The following is a 27,817-nucleotide window of genomic DNA, read 5'->3' as shown; positions in this document are numbered from 1 at the left end:
AGAAACCCTGTCTCAAAAAAACAAACAAACAAAAAAGGAACCATGTAACCTCTAAACTCTTTTTCTCTCTAGAATTCTTTGAGTTTATAGCTCAGTAATTCTCTTCCAAAATAATTCTTCCCCTGCAGTCAGTCTCTCTCCTCTTTATTACCCAAAGGAAAGATAGGAATACACCATTTATTCTAAAGCCCTCCCTAGCAGAGGAATGCATCCTTTAAGCCCATGGTACCACCAGCATAAGGACTGAGTTTAATTACTCAATCTCTTGCTCCCTTTTGTTCTATATCTGTAGGTTTTCCAGTAGTTTTCCCTAATAATTTAAGAAGTAACTCATCCAGCTTGGTGCTATACTCCTTCAATCCTAGCACTCCACTCAAGGAGGTAGGCAGATATCTGAGTTCAAGGCCAGCCTGGTCTACAGACTGAATTCCAGGACTTCCAATGCTATACAGAGAAACACTGTCTCAAAAAACCCAAAACAATAAAAACTTTAAGAATTAACTCAAGGCAGGCAGTGGTGGCGCACGCCTTTAATCCCAGCACTTGGGAGGCAGAGGCAGGTGGATTTCTGAGTTCGAGGCCAGCCTGGTCTACAAAGTGAGTTCCAGGACAGCCAGGGCTACACAGAGAAACCCTGTCTCGAAAAAAACCCAAAAAACAAAAATAAAAAAAATAAAAAAAAAAAAAAAAGAACTCAAAAAGCCAAGGGAAGGATCGAGTGATATCATAAAACAGACACAGCTCAAGTACCTGATCCACTTCAAAGTTATCTTCACTGATAATAGGTTATATTGCTATTTTAAGAATAGCTGAGTCAAGCAGTGGTGGCGCACACATTTAATCCCAGCACTTGGGAGGCAGAGGTGGGCAGATTTCTGAGTTCAAAACCAACCTGGTCTACAGAGGACCAGGGCTACACAGAGAAACCCTATATCGAAAAACCAAAAAAAAAAAAAAAAAAAAAAAAAAAAAAGAATAGCTGATCATTCAGTTTGTTGGATAAGATCAAATGTAACCAAAAAACCAAAATCAATATTCTATATCATAGTATCACTAAAATCAAACCCCCTTTTTTTATTATATCCAATCCAGTATATCCCAAAATGAAATGAGTATTCTTACTATTTTTCAGAGCACTGGCAAATTCTGGGCCACCTTTGTCCTTGAAGACAGGGAAAACATCTGGTTGAGGCAACTGATTGGTAGTCAAGAGAGCTTTTTGTAGCTTGATCCTTCCTTCCAAGAGCTGGTCCCACAATGCTGAAGAAAAAAGTCAAAGAGAACCCCCTCTCAGGATCAGGAAGTCTTTCTGGGCGGGGCACTGAAGGACAAGAAACCAGTTTCTAAGCAGCATACTTTATGACATTCTCGTGGCACACAAACATTCTTCATGCTACAAAATAAATTCTCTGTCTTGGATGGAAATACGTGCTATGAAAGAGGAAACTCTGGCGACAGGAGAGAGTACTCTCCTGTCCAGTCTCCCACAAGGACTAGTGCAGAACCTGATAAGCAGCTACATAGGAACTAGGATGCAGGCCTCTGGTTAATCAAGGCAGGTCAAAGACTAACTGGAAGGACACTGGAGAAACAGAACAACTACATCTAAAGAGCAGACTAATGCAGAAACTGAAAAGCAAGCAAGCAACAAAAGCACACACACACACCTATCTGATTCTTCACAGCTCTTCCTTTTTCCACTTCCTCAGAAACTTTGACACTGGAGAAGGCCGTCACCGCACCATCATCTTCACTGTTCCTGTCTTCTTCTCTGTCTTCCTCATCCTCGCCTTCTAAGTCTTCCTCAACATCTTCTGAGAACTCTTCCAGGCCCAGGCCCTCTGAATCCCCATCTTCAGATCCATCCTCATCAGATATTTCGTTGTCTAAATCATGAGGGAAAAAAAAAAAATGGGGGAAAGGAGTTACCTAGAGAAAAATATCAGGTCACATCTTTCATTCCAGTTAATCTGTGGAAGCTTATATGACAGAACAAACATGTTATTGTGCTCTATTCAACTGCACAAACTTCCTACGTGTCTATCATCTCTAAAATGCTAAAGGAAAACAAACAAAGCATGAGTCCTGGTAGCCTGAAACACACTATGTAGACAAAGCCTGATAAGCTCCTCCAACTATATCAAGGACTGGATCATACCTATCATAACCTGAATGATAGTTCCTTAGATATTATCAGTGGATTCTCAACATAGCTCCACTGACCTCCCTAAAATAAATAGCATCCTCTCAATATCCATATCTAGAGACTTCTTCCATCTTGAGAAATGTACTACTGCTTAAAACTATAAGCTAATTCTTTCTCAGGAAAGATTGGAAGCATTATGTTATCATTTACAATGACAAAAGGCCAGTTTCATGAGTAACTAACACACAGGAAATCAATACAAGACCTGAAAAACAAAAAGAGTCAAAATATAAAACACACCACGGGCATGTGAACTTTTTTAACCGCACAGCTCTGCCAATACCCATTATGCTCTGCCCAGTTTCCCCCTCATTTCAGGGTGAGCCACTAACCTGAACTTGGTAACCTCTGAGTGTTAGGTTTCTGTTTGTTTAGTTTTTTTGTTTTTTTTTTTAAGACAGGGTCTTGGATGTAGCACATGCTAGTGCAGAACTTACTGGGTAGCTCAGGCTGGCCTTGAACTCCTGATTCCCCTGCTTCAGTCTCTCCTAGTTCTGAGATAAAAGAATATCCTTGCCCTTACCTTCTAAGTCTTCTTCAACATCTTCTGAGATCTCCTCCAGGCCCAGGCCCTCTGAATCCCCATCTTCAGATCCACCCTCATCAGATGCTTCGTTATCTAAATTATAAGGGGAAAAAAGGGGAAAGGAGTTACCTAGAGAAAAATACCAGGCCACACCTTTCCTTCCAGTTCATCTGTAGAGCTTATGACAGAACAAGCATGTTATTGTGTTTTATTCAGCTGCACGAACTCACTACGTTTCTATCATCTCTAAAACGCTAACAGGAAACAAAGTCAAACAAAACAAAGCCTAACTGGGCTTTAGCATTCTTTTTAAAGTAACATGCAGACCTCTAAGGCCCTTCCAGTACCAATCCGATGGTCTCTCCTAAAGTAAGTAGAAACCCACAGACTTCCAGAAAGACTCCAGAAACAAAACAGTTTAACCATACAGAACTAAGCCAAGAGAAGAGTTTGGGGTGAAAAATGTCTACTCACCAGATGAACTTGGCAGAGCCTGCTCCCAATGGTCTTCTTTCCAAGCTTTCCTAGAAGTGGTCTTGCCAGAATACCTTTTGTCGGTGTCCAAGAGGGAGACTGGTGCCAACTTTCTAATGCTACTTACTGCCAGATCATCTTTCTCATCTTCCCCTTCATCAAATCTGTCAATCACTCTGGCTCTAGTGGCTGTTGGGGAGGGAGAAAAATAGACTCTTAGGTTAGAAAAATACTCTGATAGGAACCCACTTAAGCCATTTCAACCCCACACCCCACCTTCCTGTGCTAGGTGAGTACTCTTAGTACTGGGCTCCACCCCCAGCCCTTGAGTCATTATGTCCTCTATAACATAACATAACTAACTTACAGGAATAGGGAGTTGACTTCTGGTTCCCAAGGAGACTGCTGTCATATTGCTATCTGTTTCTAAACAGAGAGCTAACTCCCTGCACCTACTAGGAGACATGTTTTTATGCCTTGGAACTTATAAATCTAGTCTGATTCTTCCTTGCTTTTTCATGGTGTTTTTTATTGTTTTTCTTTTTTCAGGGGTTCTGAAAATTAAATCCAGTGCATCAAGTGTATCGGCTACAAGCCCAGAGTCCTTAATTCTTCCTCAATATGTGACAGTCATTGGGTGCTATAGACACTCATGACACCCCTCCAGTTGTCTTTCTCACACCTCCCTGACCCAAGTCTAAAGCACAATTACTCCCAGCCGGTCTCAGAACAGATTTATGGAGAATCAGTCTGTCATCAGAATGTGGACAAATGGCTTAAGGCCTAAATAAACATGGCTAAACAGCATCGGGTAATCGTCTTCATTCTCATGAAGATTTTAGAAGCAGTCAGTTTCAAACACACAAAAACCTGAAACTCATCAGGCTTCTTTCTCCTTTTGAAGGTAATACCAAGAAAAGTGGCATCCTAAACTGCTGCCAGCCGGCTGCCTGCAACTCCCCGTCAGGGTCCTGATGTCCCGCCCACCCCCAGTCTAGAATGCTGGTTTACTGCTCACGCCACCCTCCCAAGAGACAATTTTCCCCCAGCGAAAAGGGAAGGCGAGCAGGTCCAAGCACCAGCGGCCCTTGAAGTCGGAGCCACAGCTCTGCACGTGGTCAGCCCCAGTCAGGCCTCACCCTCCTCCGGGTCGGCCTCAGGATCCGCCTCCCGCGGTCTCGGATTCAGCAACTGTTCCAGCTGCAGAGCCAAGGGCTGCGGCTCCGCCATGGTCACCAGGTCACTGCCGGCGCTGCGCTCGTGAACCTGCACTGCAGCCCGAGCCCCCCGGCCCGACACTCGCGGCAGTGGCGCTACGGCCCCGACTCTACTTGGCAACTCCAGGCGGAGACCTCGCGGAGGCGGCGTTCAGAATCCCAGTAGGCAACTTCCGGGAGGCGCGCGCGCGCCGGAGGGGCGGGGCCTCGCGTCACCACTGGGCTCCTAAGCTGAGACGCAGGCGCCCGAAACCGTAGCAGGGTTGCGAGCCGCCCGAACGCGCGTGCGCCGGAGGCCCCTCGGTCGCGCGGCGCGGGAGCGCGCCGGAGCACGTGACCGCTTGGAGCGAGAAAGGTTGATTGTGCTCTGAGCTGCCAGGGTCCCCTAAGCACGAAATAACGCCTCGAGCTTTGTGCGAGCTTGGTTTAGGAATTAAGCGTAAAGTAGCTGTGGCTGCTGGTGGCTGGCTGATTTGTGAAAGGGAGTGAAGGATAAGCCTCTCAAACCTCAGGTACCCACTCGAGCAAGCACAGACCCGGGACTCAAAACGGGCTTTTTTAGGGTAGAGGAGCCTGCGGCCAGACACACTGCTTCCGGCCAGGATCTGAGAGGCCTGCGTGTGTTAAGTGTATGGCGAGGTGCGATCTTTATTGATAGAAATAATTAGGAATCGCGATGGTTGTACCACAAATCAAGATTGTTTCTGTAGCTTCTTGTACCCTCTTGCCTGGGCAAGCACAGGGAGGGGCAGGGGGTAGAATTACTCTACTACACACGCGTTGATATTAACAGCTTTTCTGTTCAAAGATGGAGTGACTCAGTCAGACCCCCGAAACTAGTGAACATTGGAGAAGAGAAACCCTTCACCCAGTTCTGGTGTTAGATGGCCAGACTCAAAATACACAAAGACCTTAATGAGATAAATGTAATTGCACCCAGGCCCATGAAGCTATGCCATCACTTTGCATTCGTTTTTCTTTCATGGAGCATCCCTTGACGCCCACTACTGTGGCAAACACTGCTAGATGAAATATAGGATGTGTAAGTTAGACTCTCTCTCCACACAGTGACCACTCTAGAAGGGCAGGAAACATGAACTGCAACGCAACGAGGAATGACAAATTTGAGTGTAAAGTGGCCTGTCTATACTGATCTGTTGGAGGTCTTCCTCCAAGGAGACCTAGAATACAACAGGAAAGCTGCCTCAGAAGAATCCAGAAAAAAAAATCGACTTGAATAATAGACATTGTGTTCATGCCTGTTTGTATGTTAAGACAGTCTCTAGCCTCCTACATACTATGTAGTTGAAGATGACCCTGAATTCCTTGACCCTCCTGTCTCCACTGGGATAGGAGGCATGTGCCTGCCACTACACCCTGTTTATTCAGAGCTGGGGGCTGAACCCAGAATGATCTGTATGCTAAGCAGGAACTCTTCCAGTTCTAAATCCCCAGGCCAGTACCATTTTTTAAGTATACTCCAGGCCAGCTGGATTCCAGAGCCAGCAACGTAGGCAACTGGTAGCTCCCCAGTGGAATCCACTGGAAGACAATTCAGACACCGTCAGATTCAGGTAGATTTCCGAATTTAAGAAATTTAAGAGATTTCTACTTTCCTGTGGCATGTCTCATGTTCCTGTCCTAACTGGCCCTTGAGTGAAGATAACCAAGCCTAGAAAATAGAAAAAAAAAAAAAAGGCAACTGTTTTAGGGTAAAGCCTTTCAGATGTGGGGAGCAAAGAATGTCAGACTAGGCAGAGACTCAGGTGAAGAAAATTGTTGTATGGCTAAGAGTAGTTTAGAGAGCTTGTTCTTTAAGGTCCTCTCTGCTGCGCTTGCAGTCGAGTCTGTGTTAGAGCCTCCATAGCAAAACATGTGCTCCTCAGCTCTCTAAGAGGAGGTGCAGTAGCCTTGGGCACAGAGAACAGAAATTTTCTCCTACCCCACACTTAGTAAATTCTATCCTCCCTTGCTATTTCAGGTGCTTAGAAACCTGCCCTTCAAGGTGAGGAGAACAGGGTGGAAAGAGAAGAGGAAGCAGGGCAGAGCCCACCTTGAAGCTGTTGTGCATACAGGACACTGTTGGCCTGTGTGAGGCAGATCTGAGCAAACAGTGTAAGGTGGCATACAGGTGCCCTGAGCACTTACCAATTGCTACTTACCAATGCTCCCTCTCCTGTCTTGTCTGCTCCTGACTTGGAAACCCTCACATATACCCCAACCACCACCCTCCCAATTGCTTTCCTACCCCAGGAATCTTCTTCCTGGAAGGGAGGGCAGAGAAAGAATGGTAGAGCTTAAGATGCAATTAAGGGAAGTGAAGACATGAGCAAGGGAGAGACCACTCAAAGCTCAGGAGCTCCTTCTCAGGTCTCATTCTTCTTTCTTGAACGGCAGATTAAGGACTCCAGCGGCGAGTGCGACTGGACTTGGAGGGCCAGTAAAGGGCAGTGGAGCTTCCAGAAGCAGTTTCAACCTCTTAAGTGTAGGATGGTGAACAGATGGGCTGTGCAGAAAGGGGCATAAAAGTGAGCAATCTGCCCTGCGGAGAAAAGACAGGAGTTTGGGTTTCACCTCCCTCTTATCTGCTCCCTGAACTTCGAAGTGGTGGGAATAGCCATGGATGGGCAGAGGTGACTAAATTAGATACCTCCCTCCGATGGCCAGAAACAGCTAGTTTCTAGAAACCAGGTTCTGGCCTGTCTGTCTTCCTAAACAGCATCAACCTCAGGCCCATCCCCGTGGTTGACAGGACCTGTTCTGGGTCTGCACTATTTGCCTGCCTTCTTGCAATGGCCTTGCATCAAAACAAGCTGCTAAGGGGATAAGCTGAGTCTGTGAGCTTTGAGATTCTCAGCTTAGACGGGCGCTCTCTGAGGCTGGAATCCTGACTACAAGTGCTTAGAGGCACAGAGGTAGAGGCTTTAAGATAGCTTGGGGAAAGAAAAGTGCTTGCCAAATTCTGCTGTGGGGAGACTGCCCTCCCAGATAGCAGGGGTCGACAGAGGACCAAAAGACACTTCCCTTCTTCCTGTCATTCTCTCTCTCTCTGCATGGGAAAGGTTCGTGTGGGAAAGGTTTGCTGGGCCCGAGGTGCAAAGCAGAGGTGAATTCGACCCAACCCCTGCTATCTGGTTACCTGTCCCGGTATTCCCTGGGTTTCACAATGACCCGCAGAGGGGAAAGACTGAGCCACCACCTCGGAGTTAGAATTGAGTCTACACCGCCTGCCCAATTCTTAAAGCGTTTCTTATCAAATACTCCGATAGCACAATAAAGCTGCTAAATAATTCAGCACCCTTGATAGGAAAATGCCACTTCCCGATGAGCATAGGTTCAGCTAAATGAATGCCTTTAAGGGGGAGGGTTCCAGGGTGGTGGCTGTAATGAGTGTGGGTTCTGATTTAATGTATATAAATGGTAAAAGAAAAAAAAAACCACAGAGACCATTATTGCATATTAAGAAAATGCACTGTATGCCACAGCTAGGCTAGGAGTTTCCAAAGTCTCCCTTGTATTTCATAGATTTTTGTTTCTGAAAGAACACTGCCAGATCCCTCCCTGGTTGTCCCTGGTTAGTTAGATAAGCCATCATAGGAGGGCAATGAAATATAGCTTACTCTAAAGCCATCTCTACAGGAAAGATAAACTTGGCTGTGTCTTAACAAAAAACGCAAACAGTGCTAGAAATTGCATGCAATTTAATGCAAAATGCTTGATTTAAAAAAAAAAAAAAAGGAATAATCCAGGCTGAAATCTAGCCGCTATGGTAAAGAAACCTTGGGACCCTAATATTAAAACTCAAACACCCACACATTATTTTCACAGAAGAAAACATTCACATGTCTTCCATTTCTAATGACAGTTTGGGTGGGAGTTAACTATTCCCAGGCCCTCTCTATTGGCAACCCCCAGTTGCAATTTGATTTCTCTATTGGTCATTTTTGTTCATCTTCTGCAGAAACTTAATATGTATCTTATGCCAGGCAAAATAGTTTCCCTTCTGGGGAACTTCAAATGTAGCAAATACTATAAAAATAACAATTTCCTATCAGTCCTGTGAAAAGGATTAAAGGATCTCATTCTAGTTATATTTTACATTCATTTTCGGTTATCTTTCAACCCACCAAATTAGAAAGCAGGATTATCTATGGAAAATGAATTGAAGCTGTAAAAGACTCGGTCTAACTGTATTTACAAGTATCTGACATTCACAAGTCTGGCTTTGCCAGTGTAGAGAGAAGCCGGGGTGTGTTGTGTTTGGGCTCTCTCCCCTAATCACAGACCCGCACCACTTAGTTGCAGGGTGGGTTTTTTTTTTTTATTAAGCCATGGATTTGATTCCTATTTCCAATTCTATATTAACTTATTAGCAAACTTCTCTTCAACTGTATCAGTTAAGCCCAGAGAATGCAAATCTGTATTTAATAACAGCAGGAAGCCAAAGAATGCTTGGCTGGCTTTGGGAAAGAACTTTACCCAGAGTCAAGGTGAAAATAGATCGCTCCCATCTAGCCTGCCTTCCTACCGGCCTGAGGGTCCAGTCAATATCCTACTGGGATTTCCTTCCACTTACTGAAAACATGGACTACCACACCAATTATCTAAACATCAGGTTTTCTATTTTTATTAAAAACTCACAAATTTATTCAACATGTTTTCTTTCATACAGTGAATGGTCTAATATGCACTGGAGGTCACACAAGCTTAGGTTTATTAGAACAATAAAAGACATATGAGAAATTTAATATATAAAGAAAAAAGTAGCAGCTGTTGACTGCATATTTGACCATAAAATTTAAATATTTTGGACTTTTATTTTAAAGACACAAAAATAAAACCTGTGTGGGTCTATATAAGTCATATTAACAATTTCATGAATGTTTAACAGGACTAAAAGTTAGCAAAGATTTTTTTTTTAAACCTTGTAACACTTTTTTTTAAAACACTTTCTCAGGTTGCTGGTGCCAGGCACCATTACAGTATTTGTGCTATAATTTATTCTATTTGGCAACTGTCTGAATATCATGTTTTTCCTTTGCCTCGTGTAAACACCTTTTTACATACTAGCACAGTGAGCCGCAAGCCCTGCAAATCTGTCAGAACGTCTACAGGAAAAGAAAAGGAACAATTTTGGTTGATTGCTCAAAACAGTTTGTTTTTGAACAAGAGGTTTCAAAACAGGATATATTAGTAAAACACTGAACTCCTGAATTTAACATTGTACGTAAACAGTTGACTGTTTTTAGTTCGATAGTCTTTTCTTTTTTTTAACTTTCATGTGAAGGTAGAATACTTTTTTTGAAGAGGTGATGTTCAAGTCATTTTACTGAGAGGTCTGGCTGGAGACCATCCTGTGGAGAGAACGTGAGTGTGAGTGTGTGTGTGTGTGTGTGTGTGTGTGTGTGTGTGTGTGTATGTGTAGGGAGAGAGAGAGAGACAGAGACAGAGACTGGGAGAGAGAAGGAGAGAGAGAGAGGGAGAGATGTGAAGGTAGAAGAGTTGATACTGAGGGCTTTACATTTAGAATTTTGCAATTTTGGCGAAAACAAAAAAAAATAAAAAACTCGGATAGACAAAAAAAAAACATATATATATATATATAGTCCCACCTGATGCACAGCAGGTCGGTGTTTCTGAAGCTATTAAGAGTTTGTTGTCATCGCTGAACTCTGAGACAACACTAAGGGATCTCCCAAAACTAGAACTAGAACCCTCTGGACTGGAGCGCCCCTGACATCTTTTCCTTCCTCATCTGGCAGAGCGCGTCTAGGAAGGTCTCCGTCCCAGTCTCCTGGCATTGCCCAAGACTGAGCGAGGCGAGGCTTCAGCTGTCCAAGACGTCTTCCCATTAGTCAGAGGAATCGCTGCTGGAGTCTGTCCATGGATCCAGGTCACGAAGGTGGGGATAGCTCGGAATTCCCCTTCCGGAGCCCCAGTTTTGCCAGCCAGTGTGTGGATATACCAGCTCTACTGTGAGGTGGATTTGGATCCTATTTTGGACCCCCTTTGCTATCCAGTCTCCCCAAACAGACTGGTCCCCGAGGCTGAAGGAAGTGGAGCAGGAGGCTTGCTTTTTTTTGGGTTTTTTTTTTTTTGTCTTTTTAATCTATTTTTCTGAAATAAAAGCTCGTCTCTGTACAACCACGAGCTCCCGTGGCCCATGTGAGACCCCGCTACCACACGGCTGCCTCATTCATTTCAGGAGGGTGAGACAAGTGGTTCCCGTAGCTGGCTCCACCATTGACCGACAGAGATGAGAAAGGTGGACTGGGCCCGAAGACCTCCGCTGACATGGAGTGGAGAGGCCCGGGCAAGCTGGGCTCAGGACTAGGCGAGTCCCCTGGGGGATGTGCCAGGATGTCAGTGAATCGCTGCGCCTCACTGGAAGGGTGGTGACCGGGCAGCGGGTGGTCCAGACCTCCAAGGGGCGTCCCCGAAGGGCCAGATGATGGCACAAAGGGTAGGTCCACTGGCGTCTGGGCCTGCGAGGATGGCGGCCCTTGCGGGAAGAAGTCGTAGTTGCCTCCGGGACCGTAGTACTCACTCTGGTAATCTGCGGACCAGTGGGAGAGTGAAGGGAAGGCTATCAGGCGCAACCCCGAGTCTAGTAGCACCCACAAGTTACAAAAGCAGGCTTGCCAGCGAGCATCGCTAGGTGGCTCAGGAAACTGGCTGTTTGTGGGGAAAACGAGAGCAGGCTGGAGACTTGGCACAAAACTCTTGGAACTGCTCCCTATCCCGGACCCTCTTCTCAACGGTGTTGGGACTTTGGTCACATCCCTTGACTTGCTCTCCAGCCTTCGCCCTTACACCTCGACAGAAAGCAAGAGGTACCTCCCGCACTGCCCACCCGGATCCTGCGAAGCCCGCACAGCCGGGGCACCGCCTTGCCACTCAGCCACACTCACCTCCGTAAAAGGAGAAGGGGCCATTGGGGATGAGTTCGCCCGGCTCCAGGCGGTCCACCAGCGGCCGCATCCGGCGAGGACTGCGGAAAAAGGCGTGGCGCCGCGCGCCTAGCGCGCTTAGCTGTTTCATCCTCCGCTCCTTGGAGCGTCGATTCTGGAACCAGACCTGAAGCGCACAGGCACAATGTCAGACCGCGGGAAACTCCACTGGGCAGCCGGTGTACAAAACAGGGCCCAACTGATTCGAGGGGAGGAGGCGTTAGTGTGTGTGTGTGTGTGTGTGTGTGTGTGTGTGTGTGTGTGTGTACGCGCGCGGATATGTTGGTCTCTGAGTAGGACCAGGCTAAGGATGTGCAGGATTCCCAAGAAGAGCATCTGAGCATCCCAAGAAGAGCATCTGAGCAGACTATTGCCTTGTCTGACTTTGCAGTTGCATTATCTTAGGAATCACAGATATTGAAACACTCCAAGATAGTGTCACATGCACGGCTCCCATGTCAGGGTCTCTTGTAGCCCCTACCCCATATCATGATAGTGACAGAGACTCATAAAGCCTCCTGCTGCTTGTTTCCCAAGGGTAGTGACACCAAAACCCACGGTCCCACAATCCGCTTTTCATACCCACACACAATCTCCAAGTGCCAAATGTACTTAGCCACAGCCTCTCACCAATAGTGACAGACACACAACCCCATATTCATGAGCACAGGTTCACACAGCCTCTCTGAGACTGACTGCCCCTTTCCAGCACTAGGACAGGCACAATCAGCCTCCCAGGCATATTCACCCACACCTTCACCTGGCTTCCAGGCACTCTGATCACACAGTATAGGTAAGGCCAGACTCCTAGTGCCTGAGCCACACGCTGTCTGGCCTCTTCCCAAGGCAAAGGCCCAGCTTAGCCTTCCCATCCTACTCCAGACAGCATCTCCGGAGAGCTGAGGAACAATCTCTCCTTCAATACATGGTACTCTGTCTGCATGGGAAGAGCAACTCTCTGTTCTGAGGCTTTGCTAACTGGGGCACCAAACTAACAAATTTGGGGTTGAGGAATTAGAGAGCTGGTTGTGCAGAAACCAGAATGGAATGACTCTGGAACCCACAGCCCGCTTCTAAAGGGTGATAGAGGGACTGGATATGTACAGAAAGATGGGTGCTAGCTGTTGTCCATGTAGTCTTGGACCTTGTGCTTTCCTCCTGCTTTATCCTGGGCTCCCAAGCCACTCCCTACCCTTTAAGCCACTACCAGCTCTGTGGGTGTTTTCTCATGTTCTACTTCTCCTAGGCCTTTCTAGACTTTTCCTAGCCCCAATCATTTCTTCCCCAGACCTTAAGAATTCTCTCAGGATCAGCTTAGGTTCCTTTAAGTGGCCATTCGAGCCTTTGAGAGACAGAGTGACAAACCAGGGTTCTGACCTGGATAACACGCATGTTGAGGCCAGTCTCCTGGGCCAGTTGCTCACGGATATGGCGTGTGGGCTTGGGTGTAGCTGCAAAGGCTGCCTTCAACGTCTCCAGTTGCTTGGCTTTGATCGTGGTCCGGGGTCCCCTGCGTTTGGCACCTAGGTTCTGGTCATCATTCTCATTGCTACCACCTTCCTTATCTGAGACGTTGGCACTTTCAGAGTCCTTGGCATCATCCTGCGATGGATCTTGGGAATCCGGAGATAAACTAGGGTCACTGCCTGTGGTGGCTGGGGAGAGGGGAAAGGATTGGTGAGCAGGGGTCTTGGCGGGCTTTCCTCCCCCATACCCGCCCTCTAGCCAGTTGGGAATCCTCGCCTCACCCGAGTGGAGGCTGTTCTCTTTGGCGACACTGCTGTTACTCAGGTAATCCTCTTTACAAACGAACTTGTTCTCATCGATGATGTAGAGCTCCTCGCCGGTGGAAAGCTGCTTGTTACACATCATGCAGGTGAAGCAGTTGAGGTGAAACACTTTGCTTCGCGCTCTGCGAACCAGATCGCTTGGAGAGATGCCCTGCGCACAACCGGCGCATTTGGTACCGAAACATCTGCGTCAGGTGGGCGAGAGTTAGGAAGAAGTAGGAGCCGGGATGAAATAAAGACAGCCAGGGAAGAAGTTGAGGTGGGGAGAAAATAAATACAATAATTTATTAAGCAAGCGAGGGAGCAGGAGAGAATGCGGGACATCAGGGAGAAAGGAGGAAAATACATTCGGTTAGAGTTAAGGACCCTATCTCTAACCTCATGTCTAGATATTGCCCCCCCAAGAAAAAAGCGTCGCAGGAAAAGGCCTCGAAGTGACTACGAGGGCAGAAGGGGAAACAGAGCACATATTTCCCGGTTATCTTCAAAGAAGTTAAATCCAAATTAAGAGCTCCGTAGAAATAAATACCCCCCCCCCCCGCTAACTTCCGCTAGCTTTGCCTTTCTTTCACCACAAAAGGACCTGCGCTCAGGCGGGGAGTTGGCAAAGTCCGATCTCGCGGTGAGTAAACAAACCCTGACTCCGAGAGCCTCGGCTCCTGTAGCTGGGCTCTTGCCACGCTTTTGCGCAAAAGCCTGGCAGATTGGCGCAAGCGGGAGCTGACGCCGGGTTGAGCTGGCTTTAGGTGCCCTGCTGAGCTTTGCCGTTAGCGAGGCCTCAAGGGCCCCACGGGCTCCGCAAGCCGGTGTGGCTTAGACTCTCAGACTCTGATTCTGCTTTCCAGTGTAAAAAACCTGCGCAGTCTGCAGAAACTCCGAAACTCAGCCTTTCCTCAACAGCAGATTGCACCGATCTTTGCTTCCGGGCTCTTTTGCAAACACAAGCCGCGCGCGTCCTGAATCGCCTCTGGGGACTGCGCTTCCAGGGCCTTTGGGCAAATGGAGGCCGGGGAGCTTCGAACTCTCCCCAGATTTGGGATAGCCTCAGAAACCAAGACCAAAATAGCGAAGTCAAGTGTGGGATTTCAAATCAGTGGGAAATATAATTTACATTCGGAGCCATTCTGTTCTGTTGAGTTGTGATCGGGACAAAGAGTTTAAGAAAATACATGTAAAATGGTAAACAGAAGAAAAATTTTCCGGTTCTAACGAGCCGAGTGTCCGCCAAGAGGTGGCCTTCCTTGTGGGGCATTGGCTGGAAAGGCACGAAGAGGAGCCTGAGCATTGGTCTGAGGCCAAAATCGAACCACACGGTTCTCCCAGGTCTATGCTTAGAGGCCAATCCACGTTTGGTGGGAGACCCGTAGGCATACAGGATTGGCCTCAAGGTCGGGCTCTTTATTGTGGCTTTCTGGGCCACAAGGGCTCTGTAGTTCCGACAAGATCTATAAGAGAAGTAAAAGGCAGGAACTGGAATAAAGCTGGAGCCTCTAAGCTCAACTCGGAGAACCAACAACCTGGGAGAACCGGAAAATGTCTTTGGTTGCTGGAGAGCTTGGCTTCGGGAAAGGCAAGCGAGAGCTGCAACCCCGAGGCTGCTCCACCTCTCCCTCGCCTTGTTAGGGTTGCTGAACTAAAGCCGGCTCAGACCCTTTCTTCCCAGGCGCCGGCAGCCAAACCCGGACCACGCTTTCCAGAACCAAGTACTACAGCTGATGTGTTTATAAAAAGATAAAGAGAAAATGAATATATCTCGCAATACCGGCTAGCTTCCTAAGAGGTAGAAGCGGGGGGAAAGACTGGGCTGCCCTAGTAAAAGGCAACTGCTAGAGCCACACAGACCTCTGATCCGAAGCTGGCCTGGAAGGGCCCATGGGGAAGGAGCAACAGAGGTGCGGGAGGGAAGTACTCACCGGAAGAAGTCGTTTTTACAGTAGAGCTTGCCTTCCCGGGAGAAGCACTTCTCGGTCAGGTTGCATTTACATTCACAGCACTGGACGCACTTGACGTGCCAGGCCCTGTCCAGCACGTTCAAGAGGAAACGGTCCAGGATGGGCCTTTTGCAGCCCGCACAGTGCACCATGGTCTTTGGTTTGGTCCGGTGAGGCCCGGAGCGACAGGGCAATTAGAGTCGAGGGGATGACTTCTGAAGACAACCAGCTCCTCCAAAAAGAAGAAACCCTCTCTAGTTGGGCAAGCAAAAAACCCGTACTGGCAAATCAAAATAGGGAGAGACCAGGCTGGTAGAGGGCAGCCCCGGAGTCCCGGGGCAGCGGGATGGAGCAGCGCCACCTCAGCTCACCGGGCGAGGAAAATCAGTCTCAAGCGAGCAAGAAAGCGGCTCTTCTGCCCAAAGCCCGAGAAGGAGTGAAGGTCACCGAGAGAGGCGGCGGGACGTAAATAAATAAAATGGAAACAGACAAGGAAGACGCCAAGAGCTCAGGATTCGGGGAAAGCTGGGTTCTCTCCAGCTTGAGGTAGAGCTGTCAGAAGTCAAAGTGCATCTGCTTTTGTCAGAGTATGAAGGCAGGTTGTGTGCGTGTCAGACTGCCCACCACCAGGTTTTCCCCTTAAAAAAAAAAAACACGGAAAGAAAAGAACACGGGAGTAGAAAGCTTTGGATCCTACATTGCCGGCTTCTTGCAGTGAGTTGGGACGCTCTGGGCGCCCGCGCTGGGCCTGGGGAGGGGGCGGGGGCAGGCCGAGTTGTGGGGGAGATGGCGGGTTGGGTAGGATATTTTGGTGATTGTAGTTGTTGCTTAGGTAGCCCCCACCCCTTTGGAGAGTTTTCTTTTTTGTGCCAGTCAAATATGGTAAGGGATAACTTCGGGCGGACGCAGCCGGGCGCACTCGTTCGCTCCCCACCGCCCCAGCCCTGTCACCTCGGCCGGTGGCCTGCCAGGCAGTCTGCCGCGTCCTCCGAGCGGCCCTCCCTGCGCTTGGACTCCTTCTGGGGAGGCAACACGGTCTGGCTCTTCACTGCGCCTGGCGGAGCATCCTGGCTTCAGTCACAACTCGCGGCCGCTTGGGCGCGCAGCCTTGCATCGCTCGGCCCACGATCCCGCTGCCTGTGTTCCGGCCCCACAGTCGCTCGACTTTTTTTTTTTTTTTCTTGTTCCCCCCACCTCTCTTTTTGTGCGGTGGCAAATCTGGGTTTTCTTTCTAGTCTCCTTCCTTTCTTTTTCCCTCCCTTTTTCTTTTCCTTGGTCAACGCGAGAAGCCAAGGGAGGGGGCGTCTTGGAGAGCTTTAGAATGTCCTGGGGCTGCGGCTATAGAAGGCCAGCGGCTGGAACAGTTTGGCGCGGATTGCCGGTGTCGCTGTCCGGCCCGCGGGTTCCTTGTTGGCTCTCCCCGGGCGCGCGTCCCTCGGTCCCTAGTCTCCTGGCCCAGTCTTCCGCGAGTCTCTCCCCAGCTCCAGCGGCTCGGTCACTGCTCCTGGCTGTTGGCTGAGCCCTGGAAGCCCCCTCGCCTTAATGCAGCGCCCGCCGACGTCACGGCAGCCTGTGACCAATCAGCGCCTCGCGGTCCTTCTGTAAACCATTCTGCGTCCCCCCCGGCCGGGGAGAATGCGGGGAGACCGCGTTTAGAGGATCAGTGGCGGCGGGCCCGCGCGGTGCCGGCGACTAGCAGCGAGGTGTCCTGGCCCCTTCCAGGTTTGGTAAGACGTCCGTTTCGGCAGCAAGGATTGACAGTAGGCGGGAGGAAGCGCGGAAAGGAGGCGCGGAGGAAGTCAGTGTCCTGGGTGGGGGTAAAGGCAAACCTATATATTTAAAAAAGTCTTGTTGGGATTAGATTGCAGCTAGATCTGGAAGCTTGGGAGATCCTAGTACACTGGTTTTGCAATTCACTAGGTGTTGATACCCTGTCCCTTGTTTGTTTGGCCTGGAAATTGCCCCCGGCGTAGCTCGAGTCTATGGAGAGGTAGGGGGCGCTTGGCAGCATAATCTCGCCTTCTGTCTCTGTTTCGGTGCCTCCTCCCCCTGTCCATCCAAAGTCCACCCGGCAGGGAGTCTGGGAGACACGAGTGTCGATCTCCCGCTGCGCTCACTTGGAAAGTTGATTCGGGCGATTTCCTGATGGGGGCGGGAGAAACCGGAGGCCCGGCGCCAGGGTGGGAGAAGGAGTGGGTGGGGAAGCGCTTCGGGTGAGGAGCTCCAACTCTGGCAAGAAGTTGTGAGAAAATTGTGATCCGGAGACACCTTTTACAAACAAAAACAAATGACTAGGTGGGAAACAGCGGGGCTCCCGCAGCTGGGGGGAGGTGGTAGCAGCGGGGAACTGCACCGTAGCAGCAGGGGAGGGAGGCTTGTGGCGCACTGACCGAATATGCCTGGCTTCCATTCCGGTCATCCCTTTTCCAGGCTTCGAACAAGTTCGTTTCTTCGGACGTCAACCGACCTACCAGAGTTTATTCCTTAGGGATGTTACACTTTTCCAATTCTGTCCACGTTGTAAATTCCTGGCCACCGTCTTTGGGGGACGGCGACGAATCTGCTTAAGTGTGGAAATCGATGCGGGTCCTGAGGGCTTGAGCTTTAAGAGTATTCTAGTTCCCAGGAGCGCTCCAGTTATGCGTAGCACCCCCTCCCCAAGCTTAACCCAAACTTTTCTCCAAGCGGTGCCACTTCTGCTCTTATTTGGGGGAGGTGCTAGGAAAGCCCATTTGATCAAACTTGGAAGGACCCTGCAGCCAAATCTAGATGGAATTTCAGAATCTGCCTTTAGAGTTATTTCATCTATGAGCCTAGCAGATCTTCTACAGGGCTAAATTAGGAGAAAAGTGTGCAGAAACGCGGTTGGGCTGGCAGTGAATCCGCATCCACTAACACAATACCCTCTTCCAGCGAAGAGAGAAGAAGCTGTTACTTATCTAGCTTTTGTTTGATGGGGTTGTTGGGTTTTTATAGGGCTGTGCCAATGACCCCTTTTCTCTCTCTTGCACCACCTGGCAACCCCGAAACTCATCAGCAGCTCTGGTCTTCCCACCCGCATGATCTTTGCTTTGTAAATCCAACCCGCCACGGCCTGCTTCACGAGCCTTCTTAGAGATTTGCTCCCACCCACTCCCGACCTCTGAGTGCGGGACCTCTAAAGCATTCTGGGTACCCCTGTCCACATAGTGGAGCGGCTGTGGACCAAAGTAGTGCAGCCAATAGTTCTCGAGCATAAATCCCTCTCCTGGTCCTTCCTAGGCTTAGACTCGGGGCTGATCAGGATAAGAAGGCGACCTTCCCACCTAAAGGGCAGGTTTGAACTGAGCGCCCGCAATCTTCCTGCGAGCCTAACACTTCCTAGAACAAGTCGATTAATACCCAGAATTCTGACACCCCAGGAAGAGCCAAGTGAGGAGCACGAGATCCTGTTATCCCGACGACTCCCAAGCGGCTGCCAAAAAGAAGGGGCCGTTGGTCCCTTTACTCTCCATTGCCAGCTGTTCCAGAACTAGCTGCTATCTCGCTGGACTCACCAGCCCCTCTAGGGAATCTGTGAGTCGCCCAAGTCGCCAGCGGCTCACACCCCGCGCTGCTGGGCTACTTCTCGTGTAAAGCAGAGGGTTCCGGGAAGGAGGGACTAGGAAATTGCTGTTGTAGGAACCTGTAGGGTCACACTGTACTCTTTTGCCCGACTTTTCCGATTTGCATCTTCCTTTGGTAGTCGAGGGGGAGATTGTTTAAGTAATTTAGGGTGCAATGACTTTGAGACCCACTTATGGGAGAGAGGGCATCTTTTAGAGACCTGGAGTTGGGGTGAAGACAGGATACTGGTTTTAGGGCATAGTATTCAGCTGGTCTCCGTGTCCTGATGGTGAAGAAAACGGGCCTCAGAGTCAATTCCGGCCTATGGTGTGTGTGTGTGTGTGTGTGAGAGAGAGAGAGAGAGCGCACAATGCAAGATGTGTCTCTTGATTCCTTTATTCTATGTTTCAAATCTAGATTTAATGTTTTCACAGTGACAGAACACACAATTAACGTCCTCCATTCCACCGGTTCCACTGAGCTCTTATTTTGAAATGTAATCAGTAGTAGAGACAAGGAGAGAAAACTGACCCAGCTTTCTAAATCTGTCGTCTCCGAATCCACTGAGCTCTGCTCTGTGTGTGTATGACCTCTGAAGATGATCCCCAACCCCCCCTCCTCACCTAGACCCCTGAGCAGTCCACCATCTCAAGTACTCCCGTTTTCCTACCCTCCATCCTTCAAAGTCACATAGACCCTCTGCCACTTATACCCGGTGGGTGTCCAGAGATCCAGTTTGAACGCCTAGCCATCATCATTCAGCCACCACAGACCTATCACAGAATCCCCTCCACCTGACTCCCCACGCATAGTGGCTTCCACCACCAAGGTTTGTCTTCTGAGAGAATTCTCAAAAAATCAGCTTGTAAGGATGGAGAGACCGTGTCTCAGAAATGGGACTGGCCAGTCCTCCTCACTCACACACCCCTGATCTTCCTCGCCTCCTGGGTCAAGAGCCCTTGAATCCCTATCCTCCACCCCACCACAATGATTCCCACCAAACAGGGGCTGTTCTTTCTTAGTCACTGTCACTTAGTCACTGCTGCTATTTAATTCCCAGAGAAGCTGATCTCTCTTCCAGTCCAGACCATGGTCCCCAGGAAAGGGCGAGGAGGCCCCAGGGGCTGCCAGCCTCAAAACCAGCACCACTGGTCTAGGGGAAGGAGGGAAGGAAGGAATGGAGGGAGGGGGGAAGGGAGGAAGGAAAGAAGGAAGAAATGAAGGAAGGAAGGAAGGAAAGGGCTAGCTAGATGCGCCCAGGACTCCTGCTATCTGGAGGCTACACAAACTCTGCACAGACCTGTGAAGCCCCAGTTTATACAACACAGGGAACTGCTCAGCTGGAGTCTTCTCTGATCCACTGTCCCCCGCCTCTCTCTCTCTCTCTCTTTTTTAACCTCTCCCGAGGTTCTCTCTCTTAATAAGCAGCTTATATCATTGTGTCTTTCCTGAACACATAGTAAGGGAGTGGTAGGAGAGGGGGCAGAATGTTATTCTCTACACTTTCCCAGACAGAATCCCAATCCAAGCAAGGGCGTCTGCTCTCCATCACCGCTTTACGGAAGGTGAGAAGTTGGGGGAGGTGCGCCTTGCAGCTGTGCCCGCTTTGCTCTTGGCGGCTTTTTCTAAGCCGAGCATGGACAGTGGTAGGGGAGGGACCGCGATGCCAAGAAAGGGCAGTTTCCGGGCCGACCGGCCCGGGTGTCACGATGTGCACCTGACCTGAGTAAACAATCCAGGCTGTCCATGAGGGTTTGGCGGGGGAGGGGGGGCTCTGAGCATGGAGAGAGGGGCGGTTAGAGTTGCGAGGTTGAGCGCGCTGATCTCAGTCGCTGCTGAACAAGGGTAGTCACAGAAGGGAGAGAGGGTGCGTAGAAGGAGACTGAAGTGAATGGAAAGGGCGGGAAGAAAAGGCAATAAAGCAAGAGTATGTGGTGGGGAAGATGTGTGGAGAAACACAAGGAAGAGTAAAGCAAAGAAATGGAAAATACGCCCTACTGTAACCCCCAGTGCTTGAGCTCAAGGGTACTACTCAGTGATGTCCAGGCTAGCCTGAGCTACAGAATAAGACAGTCAAATAAAAATAAAAGGTGGAGAGAAGCTAAAAGCAGAGAATCCTAGGCTCCCAGCTAGGGTTGTCCACTGGGACCTCAGTGTGCTGTGCGTATGACAGGCGCATTCCTGGGCTGGAGGCAAAGAGATTGGAGTGTGTTTGGTGGGAGACTTAGCGCCTGTGGAAAGCCTGTGAGCAGTGCTGGGCAGGAATCCAACAAATAAATAAAACGTCTAAGACAGCGTGACAACAATGTGTATTTGGGTGCGTGCCCATGTTCCTCTGTTTGAGCACACACTTGCACCGGTAAGGAAGACAAACGGGGCTCCTGCCTCAGAGTAATTAATCCTGTCACTAATTGACTCTCTCCCCTTACCTAATGGTGGTGGTCACTGCTGATATCTGGAGAGATATCAGGTGGGAAGGGAAGGAGGGAAGGAGACACCCCCCCCCCTTCCAAAGCTAACGGCCTTTGGGACTAAGAATGGGTTTGTCCTCAAGTTGGCAGCTCTAAGTTGGTATCCTCGGGTCCTCCCCTCCTTTTTGGACAGAGTTCAATGGCTGTTACTACCTTGCCTGTCTAGGTTTGGGGCAGTGTTAACAAAGGTCTTCTTGGCATAGAGTGGTCAGATCCCCCACACCGAGGGCTCTGCACCGGGACGTAAAGTCTCAGCTGGAAGCCATCCACTATCCCTCTGCTAGACATAGCCCACATGGCTGTCTCCAGCTCTGCCTCTCCCATTCTTCCCCCAGGGGAGGTCATGAGTCACTGTTTATTCTACCAGGACCAGGGATGGATGTCTCCTCAGTCCCTGACAGAGCCAGAGCCGGAGAGGTTTAGCATGGGTGCCAAACTGCTTGAGAAGGATGGAGAGACAACAGTAGAAGGGATGAGGCTAGACCAAAGGTGAGGGAAAACTTGTAGAGTTATGGAAACCCATTCAGACATAGAAGTCCACAGAGCAGTTGTCATCTGGCAAGGGAGAGGTTCCTGCTGGGTAGGGAAGAATGTGTAGGGAGTGGGAAGCCAGGTAGCTTCTAGGCTTCTGTGACAGTATTAGACTATGTGGCATGGGAAAGGCTCAATGCACACCTTCAGGTCTCTGGACTTTGGAGCAGAAGCAGAGGACTGATCTGTCATTTGGGGGCTGAGTTGGCTGAAGAGACCCAAGGTCCACTGTGAGCCTGTTGATGAAGCTTCCAGGCTTTGGAGTGTGAAAGTCATCTCCGAGAGGTCAAAGCATTGCTCCTGTTGGCCTCTTCAGAGGCTATGGAAATAGATTCAGAGACTGGGGTGGAGGAGACACAGCTTCTTCCTTGGGAAAAACAGAAACAAACAAACAGAAACCAACCAACAGCCCCACTAAACACAATTCTTAATCGACCCTTGGGGGCATTTTTACATTTGACCAAAACAAGTCCCCCAAGCAGTAACACAGAATTCCTTATAGGGACTAGAGGGAGAGGGGGAGAGGGAGAGGGAGAGGGAGAGGGAGAGGGAGAGGGAGAGAGAGAGAGAGAGAGAGAGAGAGAGTTGAGAGTGATGGGAAGACCAAGAGAGCCTGGAATGGTAGAGAAGGTGAGATACTTGCTTCTCACAATTGCTGTCATGCTGAGAGAGAGAGAGAGAGAGAGAGAGAGAGAGAGAGAGAGAGAGAGAGAGAGAATGAGAATAAAATTTCAGGACAGAAAGAGAAGGGCAAATAAAAGGCAAATAGAAACCAGAAAGAAAAGAAAGTGAAGAAGAAAGAAAAAAGGCATGGAGGTGGAGAGAGACTATAATAAAAGAGGGTGAAGGTGGCCCCAGGAGGCTGGGCCTCGTCCCAAACCATCCGTCTTCATTGTCTCCGTGTGTGCAAAGGCAACTCCAGCATAAGGAAAAGCCACTATTGGAGCCGCGGCTTTATTTTATATCCTATACATCAGGAGGGAGGCAAAGCTTTATTTTCGCCAAGAGACAGATATTTTATTTCTCTCTTACGGTTTTATGTGTGAGAGATGTCAGGTTGCCACAATGGATAGCTAATGCATAGGCAAGAGGAAGCCGTGTTGGCATGCTGTGTGTCATGGGGTCTTGAGGGGGGGTGAGCGGGCCTGGGATTTAGGGCTGATGGGACACTCTGGGGGATTTCTGCTAAAACATCTCTCTTCATAAATCCACAGGCATGGTCAGCTCAACAGGGAGAAGAAGGAGTTTTAGAGGGAAAAGAGTTGGGCTTAGTAATAAACGAACACACAAAGGAACCGCTTACCTTCCAAGCGGCTTGGGCAATGGGGCAGGCAGGGGTTCCACTAACAGTCAAAGGGAGACTTGTTTTAGGAGGCAGATGAAGAGGTGAGAAGTGATGAATTAGCAACCTAGAACCTAGAAATGGTGCCTTGCACATTTATAAATACATCTGTAAATAGACCAGGCATCTAAGGACCCACCGGGTCTTATCTTTAAATTAAGAGCCACAAGAAGCAGAGGAAGACCGAACACACTTGCCACTCACTGGGAGATGTGTTCCTGGCAGAACTGTGTCTGTGTGACTCTATATGTCCCCTTCTTCAGAAAGATGTTTTATAAACCTTTTCAGAGCCTTGGAGGGAAAGAGCCATTAATTTGCAAATTATCTGATCCGTACAAGGATCAAGGTGCGTGTTTTCCAATGCCACCTCTCATGTCTTGTGTGGATACCCACATGCACACACAAACTCATTATGCTGTGAACCCTCCAGTGTAGCTGCCAGATTAGAACCCTGGGAAAGCTCCTTTCTGCCCACCTGCCCCACATTAATCCCCAAGCCTCAAAATGTATAATGTTCACATCTTTAAACCTCAGGAGATGGGGTAGAGGGTTGCATGGAAAGATAGTGGTGGTGTATAGGAGAGTCTTTGAATTAAATGTCTATTCTGGAACAGGGCTCACCAGCTTCTCTCCTTGTGAGCCTCACCCTTTATTTTTTCAGAGGCCATTGCCTAGAGGAGTAACTTGAATTCATTCTTGTGGGTTGCCAATTATTTGATGTGTTGGTTTGTAACGGTCGTGAAGCAAAAAGTTACATTCTTCGTCCCGTTTCCGAGGATCTTAGACAGCACAAGGGTTCTAGAAAACGAGTCTTGCTACCTGACCACACTGTCTCGCAGCCCTTGAAGAAGCTAGTTGGGCCTCAGTTTCCCCACCTGTATGCAGGGGTTTGGGACTGATTGCTGAGGTCCTTTCCAGCTCTGACTTCCTCTGACCAAATGAGATAATGTGTGAAAATACTTTGTAACCGCTAAAGCCGAACGACTGTCAGGTATTATTATTACGATTCTAATCAATCCTTTCTCCACACAGATCTTGGCCGTTTAGCGTCAGCAAGCAGGCTAAAGAGGGCCCAAGTGAGAAAGCTTAGCCGTGATGGGAAGGCTCTGCTGGGGATAGAAAGCCCCTGCATCTCCAGAAATATTCTGTCTCTGTGCTCTGGGAAGCCCCAAGGGCAATGGTGGGTCAAAGGGGGAGCAGCAAGATGCACCAGGACCCATTTCAGTCTGTGCAGAGGGTGTGTTTCTTCAAAAGCAGTATTTGTTTTCCGAGTGACTGACACCGGAAGGCGATTTGCATTTTGTGTTTTTCCAGGGAGAATGGAGAGAGCAAGGTGTAGCTGATTAGCAAGTTAATTATTTCAGTACCCCAAGGGTTCATGCGTGGTGGTAAGTTGTCCAGCTCTGGTGTAATTTCACAGTCTGTGCATTTCTTGGTGAGCACCTGGGGTGCCTGAGTCTGTCTCTTTCTCCATCCACCTGCCTTGTATCTTCCCGACACACCTGGAGAAAGGGGCAGGGTCTGGGGTGGTGGTCGGTGTTATATAGGTTGAGGTTGGACAGAACTTCTGAGATGCCCTCTACCTTCAAAGAATGCTCAGTTCCTTATCGCTTTCTTCGTCACTAAAATATCTTGTTTAATAAATGTTAATGAGGTGGTTATCAGTAAGTGGGGTGGCCGTGAGGTGACACCCCAGATTCAGTCTGGAGATAAACTATGATGGAGGAGCCCATGCTTGGCACCTCCTCCTTCTGGCTCAGCTCTCTGAGAGCTCCAAGCTCCGTTTGATTTCTCACCTCTGGCCACCACCTGTTCAGCAGCAGCTTCCTCCAGCCTGACCTCCCCTTAGGGAGGGGAGGGAGGATTGTGTGGTCAAAGGGATGGATACCTTCCCCCCAGAGAGATAAGTTGGAGATGTGAGCAAGAGGGGCAGAATTAACAGCTTTAGGCCTCTGCCTCTAGGCCAGCTTCCTGCTCCCAGGATGGGAGGGCCAGCCCCCTGCCTCTCCTTTTGAGCCAGGCAAAGGGAGGGCTCTCCAGTTTACTTAAGAGTGGTCCCATCTGCTCAAACTGGCCTTTCATAAGGGGAGGGATTTATGCAGTGTCCTTGTGCTTAGACCTGGGATTTGGCTGAAAACCTTGGGCCTCTGAGAATATTATCTAATGCTGGGATGCTCTGTCATAGAGATGATTCATCATTTTGTCTTTGTGGAGTGTGTGTGTGTGTGTGTGTGTGTGTGTGTGTGTCTGTCTGTCTGTCTGAGTCTATGTCTTTATGTCTCTCTGTGTTTTTGTGTATCTGTGTGTCTGTGTGTATTTGTGTCAGTGTATGTGTGTGTCTATGCATATTACTTTGTGCTGTTCACACTTTAAATCTAAATATTAGGGAGACTTATTTACTTCTGTTTCTTCTTTTCTATATTATCTCAGGAGATGGCCTTGGGAGAGCAACCTCTGGACCTCAGCAGTGTGAGCATGACAACAGTACCCTGTGGTGCTGTCCCCACTCAGGTTGGCTACCATCCCTGCTGATGGAGAGAGGCTGAAGTCTGTCCGAGAAGATAGTGCCGGCAACTACTTAGCTGTTACTAATTGTATTTGCAGAGTAGGGGTGAGTCCAATTCCTACTCAGATTAGGTTTAGCCTCCCTGGCCTCACAGTGCTGGGATGTTTGCATAGGACAGAAGGGAGCAGAGAAACTTCAAGGGCAGGAAGATGGGCAGAGGGAGGAGTTCCATGGATCAGCCTTGCCCAAGTGGAGCCCAGGGATGTTAGCAACAGGACACAAAGGAGAGCATTGGGCTTCCGTGTGTCCTGGGCAAATCTGGAAGAACCTGCAAGTTGTCATTTAGTTATCTTCTCTGGGATAAAATGTGATTTCCCTTCAGTGTCAGTGGCTGGTGAGCTCTTTTTCCAGAACCTTCTTACTGACACCTGAGTTTGACCTTTCAAATGGGGACCCTGCTTTCCCAACTACCTAGCTTTTCTTTGCCTTGGGCAAAACAGCTTATATCCAAGTCCCCTGACCAGCCTTAATTCTTTGTTTTGTTTTGTTTTGTTTTGTTTTGTTTTGTTTTGTTTTGTTTTGTTTTGTTTTGCAATACAGGGTTTCTCATCCTGGAACTCACTCTGTAGATCAGGCTGTCCTCAAACTCAGAGATCCACCTGCCTCTGCCTCTGAAGTCCTGGGATTCTGGCAGATCTGTGCCTGGGTGCAAACTTGTTCTCATTTGGGCCACAGCAAGGATATAGTATCTCCTTAAACAAAAGAAGCAGGGGTCCAGTATAATGCATCTTCCCAGAAAAGATTTGCCAACGATTTGATAAATGCAATCTCTATTCCCTCTTCAGAGTGAGTAGCTTTGTCAGTCATGCCAAGGGCCTGCAGAAGCTGTAAGGTTGCTTGGGCTGGTCTTCCTCTTTTACTCGCACTGGAGTTTGGGCCTGCTTCTGACAGACTAGGAGGAGCAGACACATTCCAGACCCAGAGCCTGGTGGTTATCTCTCCCCAGCCCTAAGTCCTTTTTCTTTTGTTTCCACGTACTACAGATGCAGAGGCCTCCCAGAGAAGTGTGAAGGGATGGGCCTTAACCAGGGTTGAAGAAAGAAAGTGAAGAAGGGGAGAGCCCAAGGAAAGGTGGGGACAGTTGGAACTTTTGATTACACTGGTCTACTTCTCATGTATCATATGCTATGATCTCCAAATTCCACATTTATTGTAGCTGTCTGCAGTGTGTACGCCCCGGCCGCATGCTGCTTGGCTAAAAAAGTGTTAAATAAAACTGTAAGAAACGCTACCAGGGCTTTGCATGGGTTATTTAATTCTATCAGTGACAAACAACACTAATATGCAGCCTCTCGCCCGGCACAATACCATGTTTCATTTATATGTGCCGAGACATATTTAAGCATGAACGATACTGTTTCCCAACACATACATTTCCCAGTGATTACTTAGAAGTGTGATAGAAACGGCAGAAACCTCTCTCACACATAAACCTGCACCATCATACACACAGACTGCCTGACATATACACATCTTCTGTGTACTTCACAGGAAAATGTAAATGTGAATTTAACATTAGGCACTTGTATACCATTCCAGGTCCGTGTACCATTTCAGAGTCTCTAATGCATTTGTACATACTTTTTAAACATGTATTTGGCCTGTCACATAAACATCAGTGGGTGTAAAACACATCTGGGTTTTTTTTCTTACACATACATAAGTAATTATTCTCAGTGGTATGTTCCGATAGGCAGGCTATGTGCTCCATACTGGACAAGCCTCTGTGCAGGTACCTAAGCATCTTTATGTGTCTGTGTACATGTACACACCACTAACACCACTGCCACCCCTATGCTGACATTCACTCCGCTGGTTTATCTAGCCGAGGAACAAGAATTGTCCTGGGACACTTGGTGGCTGATGGACAGATTTAGAACCAGGAGTTTGACATGTTTTTTCCTCTAGGAAGCCAGAGTTTCTTGAAGATGGAAAACTTAGAGGAACAGGGTAGAAATGTCAGCCTTCCTGGCCTCTGACAAGACCACAGAAGCACAGGGGTAGGGGATGGAGTTGGGAGGCTGGTATGTGTAGACAGATGCCCTCCCTGCCCCCCAGCCAACACCTCCTTCTCCCCTTATACCCCCTCTTCCTCTCTCAGGAGGGTTTTACTAAGTAGACTAAGCTGACCTAGAATTTGTGCTAAAACTTCCCCAATGCCGAGATTACAGACTTATACTGTTCCACCACGCTCACTTTAGTTCTAGAGAGACATATAAGGATTGGAA

The 27,817-nt window shown here is 48.7% G+C and overlaps 2 protein-coding genes and 1 pseudogene across 4 annotated transcripts in view; 1 reads left to right on the top strand and 2 right to left on the bottom strand.

Moving 5' to 3' along the window:
- The window catches only part of Aatf (apoptosis antagonizing transcription factor), an 88,693-nt gene extending 84,102 nt beyond the window's left edge, over window positions 1-4,591 (bottom strand). Inside the window, exons 1-5 of one of the 2 annotated variants that reach the window (XM_021178130.3) lie at window positions 4,346-4,591; window positions 3,207-3,395; window positions 2,730-2,825; window positions 1,668-1,886; window positions 1,123-1,260 (exon numbers count right to left, since the gene is read on the bottom strand). In XM_021178130.3, the coding sequence (XP_021033789.1) occupies window positions 1,123-1,260; window positions 1,668-1,886; window positions 2,730-2,825; window positions 3,207-3,395; window positions 4,346-4,436 (733 nt within the window). In that variant the 5' untranslated portion in view covers window positions 4,437-4,591. The remainder of the gene's footprint in view (window positions 1-1,122; window positions 1,261-1,667; window positions 1,887-2,729; window positions 2,826-3,206; window positions 3,396-4,345) is intronic. The other variant, XM_021178129.3, reaches the window with a different exon arrangement.
- A 4,492-nt stretch (window positions 4,592-9,083) lies between these two features.
- Window positions 9,084-16,558, bottom strand: Lhx1 (LIM homeobox 1). 2 transcript variants are annotated; one of them, XM_029483116.2, is made up of 6 exons: window positions 16,046-16,558; window positions 15,077-15,323; window positions 13,122-13,348; window positions 12,751-13,028; window positions 11,335-11,500; window positions 9,084-10,979 (listed from the first exon to the last, which is right to left on the bottom strand). In XM_029483116.2, exons 2-6 carry the CDS (start codon window positions 15,244-15,246, stop codon window positions 10,600-10,602), a joined length of 1,221 nt encoding a protein of 406 aa, XP_029338976.1. In that variant the 5' UTR covers window positions 15,247-15,323; window positions 16,046-16,558; the 3' UTR covers window positions 9,084-10,599. The 2 variants fall into 2 exon arrangements, with proteins under 2 accessions (XP_029338976.1, XP_021033713.1); XM_021178054.3 differs by having other exon boundaries at window positions 15,077-16,558.
- LOC115032309 (uncharacterized) lies at window positions 15,441-26,812 on the top strand (annotated as a pseudogene).
- The last annotated feature ends 1,005 nt before the right edge of the window (window positions 26,813-27,817 follow it).

The sequence above is a fragment of the Mus caroli genome, unplaced genomic scaffold (assembly GCF_978045245.1).
Source record: "Mus caroli unplaced genomic scaffold, Mus_caroli_1 scaffold_13, whole genome shotgun sequence".
NCBI lineage: Eukaryota > Metazoa > Chordata > Mammalia > Rodentia > Muridae > Mus > Mus caroli.
The sequence above is the reverse complement of the archived record's forward strand: the minus strand, read 5'-3'. Positions and strand labels throughout refer to the sequence as shown.

Coding starts and splice junctions, on each gene's coding strand:
- Lhx1 (XM_021178054.3), bottom strand. CDS start 15,246: ATGGTGCACTGTGCGGGCTGCAAAAGGCCCATCCTGGACCGTTTCCTC. Junction 11,501..12,750: donor TCAACATGCGTGTTATCCAG/GTCAGAACCCTG, acceptor TGTGCGCTTCAG/GTCTGGTTCCAGAATCGACG. Junction 10,980..11,334: donor CCCCTTCTCCTTTTACGGAG/GTGAGTGTGGCT, acceptor ACTGGTCCGCAG/ATTACCAGAGTGAGTACTAC.